The sequence below is a fragment of the Crocodylus siamensis genome, chromosome 3 (genome assembly GCF_052110815.1).
Source record: "Crocodylus siamensis isolate JL-2025a chromosome 3, ASM5211081v1, whole genome shotgun sequence".
Lineage (NCBI taxonomy): Eukaryota > Metazoa > Chordata > Crocodylia > Crocodylidae > Crocodylus > Crocodylus siamensis.
In genome coordinates, this window is record NC_143397.1 from 19,887,901 (window position 1) to 19,905,155 (window position 17,255).

The 17,255-nt window shown below is 40.6% G+C and overlaps 1 protein-coding gene across 4 annotated transcripts in view; it reads left to right on the forward strand.

Moving 5' to 3' along the window:
- NEDD4L (NEDD4 like E3 ubiquitin protein ligase) overlaps window positions 1-17,255 on the forward strand; it is a 347,734-nt gene that overhangs the window by 145,490 nt on the left and 184,989 nt on the right. For all 4 annotated transcript variants that reach the window (XM_090037858.1, XM_090037859.1, XM_090037860.1 and 1 more), the window contains 2 exons: window positions 6,809-6,890; window positions 15,776-15,814. In XM_090037858.1, the coding sequence (XP_089893984.1) occupies window positions 6,809-6,890; window positions 15,776-15,814 (121 nt within the window). The remainder of the gene's footprint in view (window positions 1-6,808; window positions 6,891-15,775; window positions 15,815-17,255) is intronic.

Sequence of the window (17,255 nt, forward strand, 5' to 3'; positions counted from 1 at the left end):
GGAAGGATATATACATGCTCTGTGAAATGTAACTGCTTCTTCTCAGTGTGTTTATTTGAAATAACTTTTCAACGAATCCATTTAATGTAGCCATATACGCACAGACCATGTTTGAGATTAGTCAGATGACAGGAAAATAATATGGCTGAGCATTTGAAATGTCATACAGTGTTTTCCAGCCAGATCTCCAGCTGAAAATAACATTTTTTTCTTAGATATTTTTGTCTTAACATGCTACTTAATCACTTCAGGGTGGCTGATCTAGCAAGGAACAACATCATGTACTTAAGTGGCAGCTGCTAGCTTGAGAAAGCAGTTGCTGTATCTGTGTGAAAGAGCCACTTGAGTCTTTTTTTTTTTTAATTTTCTTTTCTCTTTCCCCTCCCCTCATCCAGTTGCTGTCCTGGAGTGGCATAGACTTTTGTGTGTGTGTGGGGGGGGTTTTATGCATAGACTTTTATGCATGTTCTGCTGTGAATTTTTTTAGGAATTGGACAGTGTTATCCTTGGGAGAGGTCAGCTCTGTGGAATATAGCCCTCTCTCCTTTTCCCTTTTTCCTTGCTCTCTGCGTTTTCATATTTTATAGCCTTCTTTACAATTTTAACTAGGAAGAGCCCAGTACCCAACTGAGAAACAATCATATGCATACTATCTTTACCAAGACTCAAGTTAACTTTGAATTTAAGACAACACTCCAATAATTGGACTGTAGTTGTAGAATATTTATAAATTTGTTTTAATTTTCCATGTCTAGAATCTAATTATTGGATTGTCATTTTGATTCATCTTCTGCCCTGCAGCACAGGGGCAGGCAATAAAGTCAGGTAGTTTGACCTTCACTGCCTTCCCCATCCCTGTACTTGTGTACCTCATGCCTGCCCCCCTGGCAGTGCCTGTCCCCCTGTCCCCTCCCCACTTGCACTTTTCCCACCTGCTCCCTGGCATTTTGGCTCTGTGGCTGCCCCCCATCCTGCCCTTTACTCTCTATTGTCACCTTCTTGCCAACTTTGTCCCCCCCCCCCCCCCGCTGCTCCTTTCCTCCCTGTCACAGCTCCCAACTAGCTGAGTCTGGGGCCATGTTTTTATTTTATTAATGTACTCCTTATTCACCTTTTCATTAATCACTGATGTACATGTGACGGCTGGTTAGGTGCTAAACTGTTTATTTGCTCACAAAAATACTTGGCTTTGTGTGAGCACTCCCTTTGGTGGATCTGAAGCACTGCTTCCTAAGTCTTATATGGGGTTTTGATGCAACTCTGGGGTGCTAGTATTGTACTAGAAATGTTTAATTAAATATGGCACTGTTAGTTTCTACTGAAACATAACTGAAGTGTAGACTATTTTCTGGTCCATACCACCTTTGAGCGGTTCATGCCCATAGAGGGACAGCATTTGGTTTATTCACATCTTTATTTTTGTCAATGATCTGTTTAAAAGCTCAACTATAGCCACTATAGTTACTATACCAGCTGAAAGAGGGAGGAAAAAGGGGAATTAAGTTTTTTAAAGGCTGGTTTTAACTGCTAAAAGCAGGTCATTACTAGAGTCCTAACACTATGCACATTAGCCATTTAGATTACATGCTGGCCTTAGCAGTCCTCTAAAGCAGAATTTCTAAACCTATTGGTTGCAACCCAAAAGTGGGTTGCAAGAATATATGAATGGGTCTCAAACTAACTTAAAAAATGGATTCTCCTTTAAAGAAGAAAACCATGGGAAACTGTGGCTTTTCCCTTGCAGGCTGGCAGAGTTCCAGCCTGCATGGAAGGGGCTACTTGGGGGCCCCCCATACCCCACACACCCACCCACCCATCCCCTACCCTACAGACTGGGGGGACAGGAGTGGGGGGCTGCAGGTCGGGAGTGAGGGGCACTGGGTTGGGACTGGCCATCGATGTTTACAAATCGGTCCTGGTACAAAAACGTTAGAGAACCACTGCTATAAGGTTTATTGTTTGTATTTTGGAGTGTGCTGTAATTGTCTAAGTGCTGTTCAAACAGCAAGATGGGACTCATCCCCAAATGATTACAATCAAAATTAGAAAATAATAATGATTAATAATGAAGTGTAGGGTACAAAAAAGGGTAAAGCATACAAGCAGAAATGCTTTGTTTAATTAATTTGAAAAAGAAAAATACTGGCTTTGGTAATTACCTCATGCTCATGGTTTTGGTTATGAGGAGTTTTAGAGGATGATTATGGGGGTGGTTGAAGCATAGTTGAGGTTTGGACTTGATGGCCCCAAATCCCTTATATTCCTTTGAAGAACAGTGAGGTAGAGGAGGTAAAGAAGGTGGGGAGGGTAAAACAATGGACAAGGAGCATGGCTGGGTTGGTGAGGTGCCATGAAGGGAGACCAGTCTGGGGAAGAGGGACGATCAGGGTACCACAATCTTAAAAGTGGAAAATGACTTTTTTTTTTTTAATAGAAGCACTCGGGTGAGTTGGAGATGAGGCTGGAAAATTAAACTGAGGAACAAATAAATGAATGTTTAAAGAAAAGGAGGTACTCGAAACTGGTAGATGGCAGCATCTGCCGCATCAGTAGGAGTTGAAGTGGGCTTGGGGTATAACGGGGTCTGTGCTGTGCCCCTCTCTCTTTTCAGGTGATTTAAGGTCTGTGTAGCATTTTGGCATAAGAAAAGAGCATCTTTCCTTTGACCATAACATTGTTTAGATTAGCTGGAATATTTGTTGATAAAACCTAAGCTTTTCACTTAAAATTAAGGAGATCATTCAGTCACTGGAAACAAAGGGTGGGGATATGACTGAGGTTGGGAACTGGAGTGCAGGCACCCCTGCAGCACTGGTTGCTGTTCCCACACTCCCCCTTTACAGACTCTTAAATGTACCCATGCCCATAACTATAGATTTCTAATACTACACTTTTAATTCCAGTTTTTTCTAAATTTTATTTTAAAAAATTAATCTTCCAGATTTATCTTTATAATTGTCCATTTTGGTTTCTTCTTTAGAATACTTCTTCTTGGAATTTTGGTCTCAGATGTTGACTATCATAATATTTTCTTTAAATAACCGAATCGTCATTTAGTATCTGTGCAGTGTCTCCTTGCATTTTTTTCAAAACTGGATCTATAGATCTTACAGCTCCATTGTATAGGTAAGCAGGGATGAAAATAACTTGAAAACAGATGTAGTCATAGTTACAAAATGATTATTTTAAACTTGAAACAATTGACAGTGAGGGAATTGTTCTGTCCATTTACTTTTTATAAAACATGTAAATGAATTTGCCAACTATGGTGCGTCCATCCCTGTTGCAGGACTGGTGCGTTTCCTCCTTTTCTTGTCTTCTGACTAGAAGCCTCACTTGCTGCATTGTATGGGAATTCCTAAACTGCTCATTTCTGAAGCACATCTGAGCTCTGTGCAAGGGGAAAGGAAGGTAAAGTGACAGAAGAGAGAGTGACTCTTTAAAAAAGGTCACTCTTGAAGATGACAGGCTGCCTCGAATACGACAGACTGTCAACCTTCTACTAAACAAAGCCTTCACTTATGCTCGTAATACCAGAGAGGGGCAGCCTTCTCAGCTGGGGGGGTTGCAGTACTCTCAGTCATTTTTGTTGCTGTTCTGCAGCAAGACTGGGTTATTGGTTCTGCTTTTATGCCCCAGGTGATTTTATAAAAGTCATGAGCAAGGTCAGACTTGGCCTTGTCACTCCATGGTTTGCCCATTACTGATTCAGCAGTACGATTTGGAGAAAGTCAGTCAGTGCTGAGAGCTGTCGGACAATAAAAACAAAGCATTGTGTAGATTATTTTTAGGACTTGTGGAAAGGAAAATGGAAGGGCATTTAGAGAAGTTGAAAAATGTTTTATGACCTGTCCTTCCCATACAATATTTGACTAAGTCTAGCACAACAACCTGAGGTTTCAGGGAATATCCGGTTTATTCTGCCTCTTGTATTATGCTATTGTGCTAGCAAATACTAGGGAACACGAGACACTCCGAGTGCAGTAGACTAATTTTACTGCGCATTGTCATGGCAGGCAAAACCTGTGCTAATGCGCAGTAGATTTGTCAACTGCACATAAACATCACAAAAGACCATTCATTTGCACTAACGTGCAGTAGCGCTGATTACAGCACATTAAGTTTAGCACCTGTCGTTACAGGTACTAAACTTAATGCACCGTAATAATGGCGCATTAATGAACATGTAGATGCGCCAAGTATGCGTTATGTTAGGGTGGTCCAACTGGTGACACATAAGCTGCGAGGAGCTAAATTGCAGCCCACTGGCTACTGCTCTTTACCACCACCCTTCCATTCCCTCGCCCACTGCTGAATTTGGGGTCTTTGGTCACTATTGATGATTGAAGTTGGTGTTAGGGGAAAAGAGGCAGCAAGTGGTGGCGGAGTTCCAGAGTGGCGCCAATGCAGCATTTCTGGCAGTCACTCTGACAAGTCATTGTCCCATCAGTGGAGGTGGGTCATCCAGCCCACAAGGCTGGACGAGTTGGGCACCTTTGCATTAAACAATCTATGGGTTCCATTGAATTGCTATGTTGCTATTATTTTCCTTAGCTTTAGTGCTTACTGCTGTATATATTTGCATTTTAAGTAGCTCATACATTCATATACAGGAAACCCTCGCTGTTTGTGGGTTCAGCATTCATGGTTTCAAATATTTGTGAATGTTGAATCCGCAGCTTAAATATACTTACAGGAGCTCCTTGGGAGCTCTGCACTTGCTGCTGCTGGGCTCCTGCTGCTGCCGCCATGCTCCCGCCGCTGCACTCCCACCACCGCTGCGCTCCCACTGCCAGGCTCCCACCTTCGCCAGAGCAGCCGTGTCTCCCCACCCCCTGCAGCCGCCGGGGCACTGCGATGATGAACGCAAATGGCATTCATGAACACAGTACCTTAATTAGCGGATTTTGCCATTTGCGGGGATCACGAGAATGTATCCCCCTGCGAATGGCAAGGGTCTCCTGTAGTAGCCTGTGCAATGGGGAGTTTTTTTTCCCTTCACTCTGCTGTGGTATTTTGTTGTCAAACTGTGGTGTTCATTTGCTGATAATACCTTGTGATATATCAGCTAATTTGTTTATGTATTTTAAGTTAAATTTTTGGAAAGTAGTGGGACTGCATTATGACAATCTTTGAATCTTTCTAAATAAAGGGATGGTTATCTGGATCTGTCTTTTGCACTTTTCTTTTAACCAAACCAAATTGTACCACGTCACCTGTTGTACCGATGTTTGGAAGGGAGGCACCGGAGGAGTTTGGTACAGAAGTACCTTGTCGTATGTTTGTTTCCTTCCTCTTCAGGTGGAGTTGACTACTCTAGTCCTATACTCTGGCTTGGAGTGTGTAGATTGTATCCTGTTTCCCTTCTGTATAGCAGTAGGGTGCGTTACTACTTTAGCTGGAGCAGAGTGATCAGCTTCTTTCACCCGTGCAGTTCATAACCCTAATGTGCACTATAGCATTGTGAGTTCAGTGCGGGTTGCACAAATTTGAGCACAAGGCCTCTTCACAGTACTCTAGTCACTCTCAGATGTGAACTACAAGGTGTGCATTGCGTTTTTGAAGAGGTAGATCATTCTGACACAGTAATTGGGGTGGAGTCCTATTGCATGCTCAGTGGTCTTATTTAGAAAACCTTCCCGTTTGGGTAGGGAAACTTTGTATATTATCCTCAGACTACTTGCCTTTACAAAAAGGTTCCTACCTGTAGGCAAGGCAGGGAGCAAAACAAAAAAGGGCCCTGGTAACTTACCTGCCTCTTTCTTGTTTTCAAGAGAAGGAAAAAAAAATGTATGAAAACTACTTTGTGACCTTTTGGTGCTTGTCTTCTATTAGATTTTATCTCCATTGAGAGAAGAAGCTGGCTACTGTCTGACATGACAGAGGGTTATGAGTTGGGGAAATGCCCCCCTCTCCCCCTCCCCTGGAAACTTTATATCTGCTCCATTTCATGAGAAAAAGGAATGAGATTCCCAGGGAGAGGCAAGCATTTTTATAAAGCTGAGCTGTTGCCTCATGTCATGGCTCTAAGGCAGGTTGGGTAATAAGATGGCCTGATAGGCTCAGGGGATGTCAGCCTGGACCAGAGCATCAAAAACCAGGAGTGAACTGTGGTTTTCATTTGACTCCTTCCCTGGTGCCTGTACTGATTTTTAGGAGATGCCTTACAGTATCTTAAAATAATGGCTACTTGGCCAATCAAGATAATTTCCGTCTCTATCCTCATTGGCCCCTGCTGTGTACGATGACTGTTTTCGCCCCCTGTTTTCGAGGGGTTAGAGTTTTGGTAGCTTCTTGTTGCGGCTGGACTTCCTGACTCTCTTTTAGTGAAACATTTATTTCAGTTTAGTGGAAGTGGTGCAGCGCTAGGAAATCAGATGAAGTTCTGCAAATTGTAAGCATAGTACTCAGAAACTTGTTTTTTGCTTCTGTTCTGTTTAGTCATTCGAGTGCAGCAGCTAAAGGGACATTGATTTTTTTTCAGTTGGAATAAATAGCTGTTCTACAATTACAGCTTGTATTCAAGAAAAGGTGCTCTTTCCTTGTTATGCACAAAAGCCGCCACTTCCACTTACCTTTTAGGCTAGGATCACTCTTTAATCAGGCACAAACCAACAGAAAGTATTAATGGTTTAATAAGCATAATACAGATATTTTGCCTTTTGGTAAATTATTTGTTTACTAGGAATATTTAATGCCATTATTTTTTGTAAACCAGATTAAGTGTATAGATTATGCTGAATTTGTTTGTTATAGTTGGCAATGTAATTGTAATCCTATTTATTCAATGTGACTTCTTCTTTTGCAGTGACCCATATGTGAAACTTTCCCTGTATGTAGCAGATGAAAACAGAGAACTTGCTTTGGTGCAGACAAAAACTATTAAAAAGGTAAGTGCAGTTCTTATTTCAGTAAATTCTGAAAATACCAAGAATACTGAAGCATGCTTCATCTGCACGTACTATTATGACACTAATTCCAAGATACCATATAGAAACTTTTATGTATTCTTTTTTATTTTTATTTTAAAAATAAGATCTGAAGGACCAGTGCTTTCTGTTCGTAGCAAAGTAGTCTGTGAACTATAAAACAACTGCTGTACTAAAACTGATTGAAAGCTTACCTTTCTGAATTTTGATATATGGATATCTCCATGCACAGTTTTATAATGTTTCCTCTTGTTGAAACTACATTCTTCTTTTACTTAAAAATATAAAATATTTCACTGTCATTAAATATTCTTTGATTGATTGTCATGTGAACAATTGATTTCTATCAAAATGGCCTTTCTGGGTTAATTTTTCTTTCCAAAATCTTTCTGTAGTCATATAAAGGTATTTGACATGGGTTTTAAAAAAAAGCAGACAAAAACTGTATTTGCAATTGAAATAAAAAATTAAAGGTATATTTAAGGAATGGGGAGGGGTTAACTTATTTTTATTTTGGTATTTTTAGTGAAGAGCATTAGGAAAGCTAGTTGGCTAAACCAAAAGTCAGTATTTTAAGAGTGACATACTTCTTACTCTTGGCTAGCTGCCATGGTAAATGTGGGAAAAGTAATCATTTGAGTAAACCCTGAAGGAAAAGTCATGACGGACTATCCTGATTCATAATGGAAACTGAGACGTCAAGTAGCCATTTTACAATAACAATCTAAATCTTTAGAATGACTGTTTCCTGTAATGTCATAATTTCACTAATTTGTCCTGTCATTATCCAGTTTTCCTACTTTTACATGACCTCCATTTTAAAGGAAAAAAGTGAGTCCTAAAGGTCAACTTTAAAAAATGAGAGCATTCACCTAAATTTATTTTATAAATAATAAAAAGACAATGGAAGGGTCCACCCCTCATTACCATTTGTAGGTCACCTTAGGCTTTGTGCAGTGTTCTTCCCCCCTCCATTTATCTCCTCCAAATAAAGCTGTTTCCATTAAAGAGAGTTAAAAAGAGCTGATTAGAACTTGGGGGAAAACAGGTTTCTGTGTTAAATCCAAGCCTGTCCATGTTTTGGTTCAGCACAGCACAGCACAGTCTTGGGACAGGAGAAAGATACAGCAGAACAAAGTAGCTTTTGTGGAAGAGTAAATGGAGTACCTGATACTAAAATGTGCTCCACTTACATTCTGGAACTCGCCTGGATAGAGCTTTTCTTCTGTGCCAGGGACTCAGCATATAAACAGTGAAAAATAATGTGGTCCACTTTTAACTATCCCAGGTGTTTACTATTCATACCAATTGTGTTATTTTTAAAAAAATGAAATGTGGGTTTTTTTAATTTACATTTTCAGCTTTTATAATGTGTGTTTGGGCTCTTTTAATTTAATTGTAGACCTTGTCAAAATTTATCTTAATTGTGCTGAAATTTCTTGGAGCAAAATATTCATGGCTTTCTGATAGGTCTACCTACTTTATTGCTATGGTAACAGCACAAAGTGTTAGTTCTTTAAATAGTTTTGAGATTAATTGCCAAATCCATACAGGTTTGTGGGAGGTTTTTTTCTGATAATGGAGGGTTCAGTTTTCATAAGGAGGATGCATGATGATGTCATCTTTCTGTCACTCTTTTTGAACAAAATGTACTATTCTCTTTTTAACTTCAGTGGTGGAAAACATTTGTGTGACTGAAGATTTAGCTACCTATGTGAGTCTTATTAAAATAGCTTAAAGTCTATATGGAGATGTAGTTGTACTGGTATAACCTTCATGTATACATTCATTTTAAGGGAAAAATAAAGTTTTATGGGTTAGCTTGTGCCCATTTACACGTGTTATGTTTCTCCTGGGAGAATTGTAGCTTTCCTGGAAGAAACCACGGGTATATGGGCATAAAGACTATTTCTCTCAGAATAAAAATGGCTGTTTTAGGAGCAAAATAATCCATCTTCCACCTGGTAGAAGTCACACCTGGGGGAGTTTTCTCCTGGGAGAATGAATGCTTGTACACTTCACCACTCAGGAGGAGTTTAGTAGCAGAGAAAGGCTTTCATGCTTTCCAGAAACTGGTGTTAGGTCTGGAGAGGGTGTGCGGAGAGGGCGACAGGATGAATGGTCATTTAGACTGATAGAGGAGAGGTGTAGCAGCGGCTCACTGCTCTCCACCATCTCCTCGTATTGGGTTCCCCAATGTGAGGCGTGGGTGGGCCTTTGCCACACCACTACAGTCCCCATGGAAACAGGAGGACTGGAGCAGCTGCTGCTCCCCACACTGTCCTCTGGCTAGGATCACTCTGGAAGGTGCAAGGGGCAGCAGAAAGGGGGTGGTTTCAGGCTGAACATCTATACTGCTCCCTCTCCTGCAATTATTTCTAGCACTGGAAATTTTCCATTGCTAGAAATGAACGACTGTACACTGAATGTGTGTCTGTTTTAAGCAAAACTGTAAGAAAATCTTTAAAAGTATTGGAATAAGTATTCTAGACTTCTTATATAAGTATGAGAGGTTGTGCCTTTACAGCTGGCATGGTTCCCATAAACAAGTGTCTGAGGAGGACAAAAGGTTGTTTCCTTTGTAAGGAGGAATGTGGACTACTCATGATCAATATGATGCACGGTCTGTGTGGGTGTACACATACAGTAATGAGTCATAGGTGTATATGTGCATGAGTAATGCCTCAGTCATGCCCCAGTACCAGACAGGTGATCCTTTTTGGCCATGAGGAACCTTGGTGAGATCAATCAGGTTCCCCCAGGTGCAGTACTTCTTCCCATGGAGCTGTTTGCAGTACTAGAGCTTTACTTTGCCTCTCTACTGATCTGCTGTGAAGTGTGCTGTAGGTCTGTAATTGCTCTTCAGTTTTAAAGTAGTGCAGTGGTTACAAGTAACTGGCAAATACCTGGAGGTGATAGGGAGACATTGTGGTCTTTCTGTTTTTCACCTCATTTGTTACTTAGAGCACCAGTATGAGGTAGCACAAATATTTCCCCATTACTTCGTACTTTCCATTGTGAAGGTTTAGAATGGATAGGCTGTGTCCTGCCAAAACTAAGCATAGTTGTGCTTGCTAATTGACATTTAGCCTTCTCCTAAATCCACTTTAATACCTCTCTACTTGACACATGCTTGAGGTGGCCTTTAATGTGGAATTTAATTTACATCTACTTTTATCATTGTTTGATCTTCAGTGAGCTGTAGATTATCTCTGATTTTTATCTGACTCCTGACTTCCTAATAGGAATACTGCCTGGATCAATAGAGGGCTGTGCCCTTTACTGCCTCTCTAGGCACAGTGTGCTGTGCACAATTCTATCCCCTCTACCCCCACCACCTCCCAGAGCACCACTACCTTTCCCAGTGGCTCAGGGACTCACTGCAGCGTTTTGGGTCCTTTTGGGTCCCTATTTTCTCTTTCCTCATTATGTCAGGTGCTCCGTATGTATTCATGTCTCCATCCACCCATACCAGTGCCCCCTGTATCTGGAAGTGGGGAGTGTAGATATGTGCTACTTCATATTCCCTTCCTACCATTGCCAAGAATGTCCTTTTCATTCTCTGCACCCTCCATATCTTTACCTCTTAGTTCTTCCCCAGTGCTGGCTCAGTGCCACTCAATCACCTTTCCCCTACCAAGGTACCCCATTTCCCCATCTTTCCATGGTGCCCTTTACCCCCTGTTGTATTACCAAATGCTAGAAGGTCTCCATGTGTGCCTCCGTTTCCTGTCTACTCTCATAGTGTCCTCTCCTTTCTTTCCTCTGATTATCTTAGTAGACTCCTCTGAACCAATTCCAGTCCAAATTAATCTTTTGATAACATGGGTTACCAAAATTGTACAGAGTTTTCCAGGTGAGGTCTTACTAAGGTGGTTTGCGATTAATACTTCTTATCTCTATGGAAAGTACCTTGCATATTGATAGACTAAATCAGCAGATAGATTCTGATGAGAATAGATGAGGCTTCTATATATGGGGGTCATGACAGGAGACCCTGAACAGAAAGTAGAGAGGAACCTGACCAGTTAAGCAGGTGTGGGCTGTAGATGAGCATGACTTAAGATGGGAGTTATATAAATCAGTAGGTATGCCACAGAGAAACTGTACAAACAGATTAATAGGGTTCAGTGAACCAGATTTACTAGTTTGTGTAATTTAGCTGTTGGATTACATAAAGCATGGACCAGACTGGAGAGTATTGGAAGAATCTAGAATACAGAATGCCTGAATATATGCAACTGAGCCTGCAAGCCCAACTTATATATGAGGGTCTGTCAGAAAGACATAGGCCCTATTTTTTTTCTCAGGCAAATATTATTGAAAAAATATTAAACTTGCACAGAAACTGCATACAGCATTGCTGAACCCACAGCTGTTTTCCAATGTAGTCCCTCTTTGCCAGAAGCCTTTTCTATTGGAGAACAAGGGCACGTATCCTGATGTTTTTCTTGTGCAGGCACTGTCACAAAACCAGCAATGCTTCACTGTCGTCCTAAACATGCCACCCTTAAAAATCTGTCCTTCATTCTCTGGGCTGTAGGGAAAAGGGGCAGCACCGTCCATCCGAACGATGAGATTTCCACTGTGGTGCACAAGCTGGTGTGTAGGTGAGTGTTGCTGTGCAGAAGTAGCACCAGACATGGTTTTTGTTTGGACATGTGCTTTGCATGTTTCTTCACGGTCTTGACATAGACCTCTGACTTTAAGAAAGAAGTCAGCAACAGGAACACCCTCCATGTCAACGGCTTGCTGGGGAAACAAAAAGTACGAGAAGTTATTTTTGCTAATCCTCATACAACCTTGGAATATATGGGCTTGTTCGCCAGTGGAAAAAGGCCTTTGACGGAGAAGGACATGATGTTTAAAAATAGTTGTGTGTTCAACGATGATGTACATATCTGCTATGTAAGCTTAATATTTTTTCAATAATATTTGGCTGAGTAAAAAATTAGAGGTATTACTTTCTGACTGATCCTTGTTGAGCAATGGCACATCCTACAACGAGCAGTAGAGAGAGAGCAGGCTCAGTCTTCCTGTGTTCAGTATGTGATGCCTTTGATCTATAAAAGACTTAAAGGGACAGAGCTTGAAATGAAAATATCAGTTGGAAGTTAACATGTTGTGGTGTGACTGACAAGAAACAGGAAGTCTTACTTTGCTGGCATGGACAAAAGATGAATAAGCTGCACCTGGTGACAGATGCCTGGCACAAGAGGCTGATATGTAAAAGAGCCTGAGAAAAGCTGAGGAAGATGGAGGATGCTTGCATAAAATCTTTGCTTGAGAATAGAGAAATAATAACAGTAAAAATATCCTGCAATTGCATTCACCTCTTTCATGGTGGTCTCACGGTGGTGGCTCATAATCATTCTGTGATTGATTGTCAGGTACACTCATTTCCAACTGAGGAGGTCTAGTTTGTAGTAGAAGTTCTTGTTCCCTTGCATTTTACACTATTGGATTTCATCCTGAATCTAATACTTGAGTCATTAAGGTCATTCTGTTCTTCCATTATGATAATCCAATCCTTTTCTGTATTGATGATGCCTCCCATCATAATGTCATCAGCAAACTTCATTATCATACTTCTCCTTTTGTGTGTCAAGGTGGTTGATGAAAGCACTAAGCAAGATTGGTTGGAAAACCAATCCTTGAAGGATGCCACTAGAAACCACCCTGACATTTCCTTTTCTATTGCTATCTCCCCTTTAGTCGGTTACCTACCAACTCTACAATTCTTGTACTAATCCTCATCTTCTTTTGCTTAACTAACAGTTTTTACTAATGGTACCATATCACATGATTTACTGAAATCCAGATGGGAACTGCCACATATCCTTTGTTTAGAAAATTAGTCTGCCAAAGAAATAATAGCCAACTCCACGGGCAGATCTAGTATTTCCTATAGTGGGGTGTGATACACTGCCCCTCAGACCATAGCGGATGGGGACAAGGTGTGGCTAGAGTACTAGGCCACTGAGGGGGACAGTAAGGAGCTAGGTTGTGAGCAAGAGCACAAAGTGGGTGTCCATCCTCTGTCACCGTTCCCCAGATGACCTGGTCATTGTGGGGAGGCCTAGAGCTCCTCCTACTCGGATCCAGCCAGGAGCTGTAGGGAGCTCCAGTGTAGGGTGCCATGTCAGCCGGAGACAGCTGTACTGGCAGGGGTGCGTTCCTTCTACCAGTATCTCTTCTTGGCCAGTGGTGATAATGGTAGTGGAATGGCAGGGAACAGGTGCAGGAAGAGGAAACTACTACTGCTGTTCACTATTTCTGCTGTTCCCACTGGAGCCTGGCACCCTGTGCAGATGCTCCCAATAGCCTGCAGCTAGAGCAGGGCAAGAGTGGCTCTGGGGTTCCCCCTGCACCCAGGTTAGCTGGAGACAGCAACTGTGGTGACGGCAGAAGGGGGATGTGGCTGCACCAGTGTACCCCACCTAGATCTTCTCCATGTCTAGTCTGGCATGATCTGATCTACCTTTGATAAACCCATGTTACATTGTATCCCATTTTACCTTTGTCTTTTATTTTTTCTTTAAAAAATTGTTTCAAAACCTTGCTTACTATTGTAGGGTGGGTAATTGGCCTGCCATTGTCTAGATCATCCCTTCCTTTCTGAAATATAGGCGCAGGATTTCCAATCATATGGAAATAGATTAGGCCCTGACTTAATAGATTTATTAGAAATCCTTGCTAATGGATCTGTTATGTTGTATGTCATGAATTCTGGGATGGAGATTATTTACTCCCCTGGTTACACTCTTGCAGTGTGGCTTCATCGCCATTTGCATTCTGTTTCCCATTAGGCATATTGCTCCATGTTCACTGTCAACCACTCTTCCCCCAACTCCCCCCTTCTAGAAAACTGAGGCACAACATCCATTCAGTTGCTGAACCATACTTAGGAGAACTTTCAACAGTCCTCTATTTTTACTGTGTAGTAGACCCACTTCTTTCCTTGTCCTCTTTTAATGTATATGTCTGAAGATTCACTTCCCATCTGATTTTAATATCTGGTGCAAGGTAAAGACCCCAGGACCACCAGTTCTTTGACCTGTAGACAGTTGGAAGTAGTTGAAGCTTTTGGGTATGCTAAGAGACAGGGCCTGTGTGTTTGATAGTTTCCCCCTTTACGTGAGAACATGGGTCTTTTCACCAAAAATAAGTAGAGTTCTGTCCACCGATGCCTGGAATGTTCCCTGAAATTATTTTAGGGATATGTATGGTTAAATGAATAATTATTTAACTGATAAGCTCAGTTATAACCAGTTATAGCTTGCCAGTTATTGTTTAGAACAGGGTGGGGTGCAGTCTGGCAGCTAAGGGAGAAGTGAAGCTGCGTGGTGGATGTCGGTCAGGCAGGAGGGAGGAGCGAGGGGGGATTAGTACCCATAGCTAGTCTGTTCCCTCCCTCCCAGCGTGCTGCCGCTAGCTGGGAAGACCCTCACTTGCTCCTGCTGCCCACGGCTTCGAGGGCTGTGTTGTCTGGCAGGGCTTCTCCCCCTGTCAAAGGTGGCTTCTAGCAGCAGCCATGTCTCAGTGGGTCTGTGTGTAGCCCCTGGCTCCCCGCACTGCTCTGAGCTGGTGGCTACAGCCCTTTCCCCAGGGTGGGGTGAGGTGGGCAGGTGCTGGCCCCTGGCTCTGCACGCCCCGGCCAGAACTAGGTATGTGTTATCAGTTAACCATTTACCCAATATCATTAGAGGAGGCTAAACAGATAATTTTTTAATGACATTTACATCCCTAACTTGTTGAATATATTGGATGAAGCATTCAAAAGTTATTGCCTTCGAGGCAGGCAAACATACACGATTGAATTAAAGTGTAAGATATTACTTCACTTGGTTAATTTAAAAACTCCTTATGACAATAAAGAAATATTTTTTTGTTTCAAGAAATAAGGTTAAGAGAGCTTTATACTTGGTCCTGAGCCTATATTTAAGGATAGCACACGGTTACAGACCCAAAAATATATTGACCTCAGTTTATATTTGCAGGTGTTTTGCTGGTTTGGAGAATTAATTTTCCCTCTTCTGCTCTGTGCTCTATGGAACAGGGCTGATAAAGTTTTTATTTCGGCACCTACAAAGCAGGGGCGGGGGTCCGTGTGTGGAAGGGAGGGAGGGAGTGAGATTTAACATTAAAATAAGTTGAGTGGATACATCCACATATTATCTTTTAAAATTTGAACTGCATGACTTGCTTGTATTTGCATTTTACTAATATGTTGAGCTTGATGGTCTTCTGGTTGGTTTCTTTTAAGGTTGTAGGCTACATGAATGTCCTACACAATTTTTAAAACAAAATTACAGTGCTTTGTAGTGTTTGTTTACTACAGAAACCAGAGAAAAGGCTACCACTAGGGTATCACTATACTAGTTCAAAGAAAAGAGCTTTTGCTTTTTTAATGCAACCTAATATATAATTTTGTTTAGCAAAATAAATTCATTTTAATAGTTGAAAACAAGTAAATAAAATGATTATTTAAAAAAAAATGAATTTCAAGAATGAAATGTTTTCTGGCTTTCATGATACTATCTTTGCAGGAGTCCTCAATGATTTTGCCTTCTACTGATAGAATCCTATTTATAGTGAACATCTATTTTTGGTTCATCTGGCTCAAATCCCCTCCCATGGTTGGTTTGCTCTGTGGAAAAGTTTTTGAATCATTTAAGATGCATGTTTCTAACTGATTGGGCTTTTTTTTCCCCTTATCACTTTTACCTAATGGTATAGCATACATGCACATTTAAATGACTTCAGATAGACCAGCAGCCTGGATGAACTAACATTTTAAGATTGTAAAAATATTTTTGGTAAAATAAAACTATTTTCTTTTACAGACACTGAATCCCAAATGGAATGAAGAGTTTTATTTTAGAGTAAGTTTCCCTTTATTTGTGATAACTAATAATAGAGAGCTTATCTCTCAATGTAATTAAACATTGGAGTGGGTGGCGAGGACATGCTAATTGGTTTATTTCAGAGTATAAAAAAATCACTTGACTACATAGCATTACCGTCTAATCTCTTTTTCTTAAAAACAGAATAGAAAGTGAGATATTAACATATGGTTTAGCATACAAATGGGTGGTTGCACAATTTAATAATGCTTTATTTTATGCAGGTTTTGAGTCAATGCATATAAAGGATAGAAAACTCTTCACTGAAATGTACATTTTTAGTATACAGTGTTTGCTATGGTATTAAATGGTTAATGTAATGGCAAATAAGGAGAATATTTCCTAATGTGTCATAGCACAGCATAATTTTAATGAAAGAATCTATACAGCTATTTGATGCTTAAAGATCCTGAAAGTTGAGCTGGCATGACAAAAATCCCCCAAACAAAGTAGAAGTAAAGGAGGACAATTGAACGAGTGAATTTTGGCCTATGGCATAAGGACAAAGCAAAAATATAAACATGTTATTTTCATTGTAACTGATTAAGATAGCTTCATGTCATGTTAAAGTTGATAGAACTGAACCTAAAATGTTGCACTTTCTGTTACAAGTAATAAGTGGCATTTTATCACAACAGGTAGAGTTAAATGTTTAAAAGTAGTAAATAATAGAATTAAAATAATAATTGCTCTAAATTGCACTTCATATATGTATGAAATCAAAATGAGTGAGAGCAAAAAACGTGTCTGATCCTCAGATGCTACAAAGATTTTTCGGGGTGGAGTTGATTTCTGGGCAGTTGTAGTTTTTTTTTTTTTTTCCATTTACAAAAGTAGGTTAGGTAAAATTTCAACAGTTTAATCTTTAACAACAGCTGTTTGAGAAGAGGCACAAGCATGGCATTGTGAATTGTTAAAACTGGAGTATCCTGCAACATGTTTTTTGTACAGTTCTAGCCATTGACCATTGTGCTAATTTGGTAACTTAAACAGTTACTAAGGAATATATGTTAATATCTAATCTGGGAGATGAGAAATGCTTTAAAGTGAGTTTCCATTTCAAAATAGATTTTTTTGAGACTGCACCAGTGAACTTTTAATAGATTTGTTTTTAAATCTCTAAAATTATCTTTACAGCATTAGCTGTTTGTCATCCTATAGACTGCTTGTAGATGTAAAAAACAAAACAAAACAAAGCAGCAGAGCTTTACTTTAAACTCGATGCACTCCTCTGCCAAGTCCAGCATGTGCCCAAAAGAGGCAGCACATTAGTTGGACCTGGCTTGCCCAGCATCTGTATAGATTGGTTGCTTCAGTGGGGCTTTTTTGGCACTTTTATCTAATAGCTGATTGAGTCAACTTTAAATAAAATGGCCAAAAAACCCTGCTGAAGAGCCCGATCTACACAGATGCGGTGGAG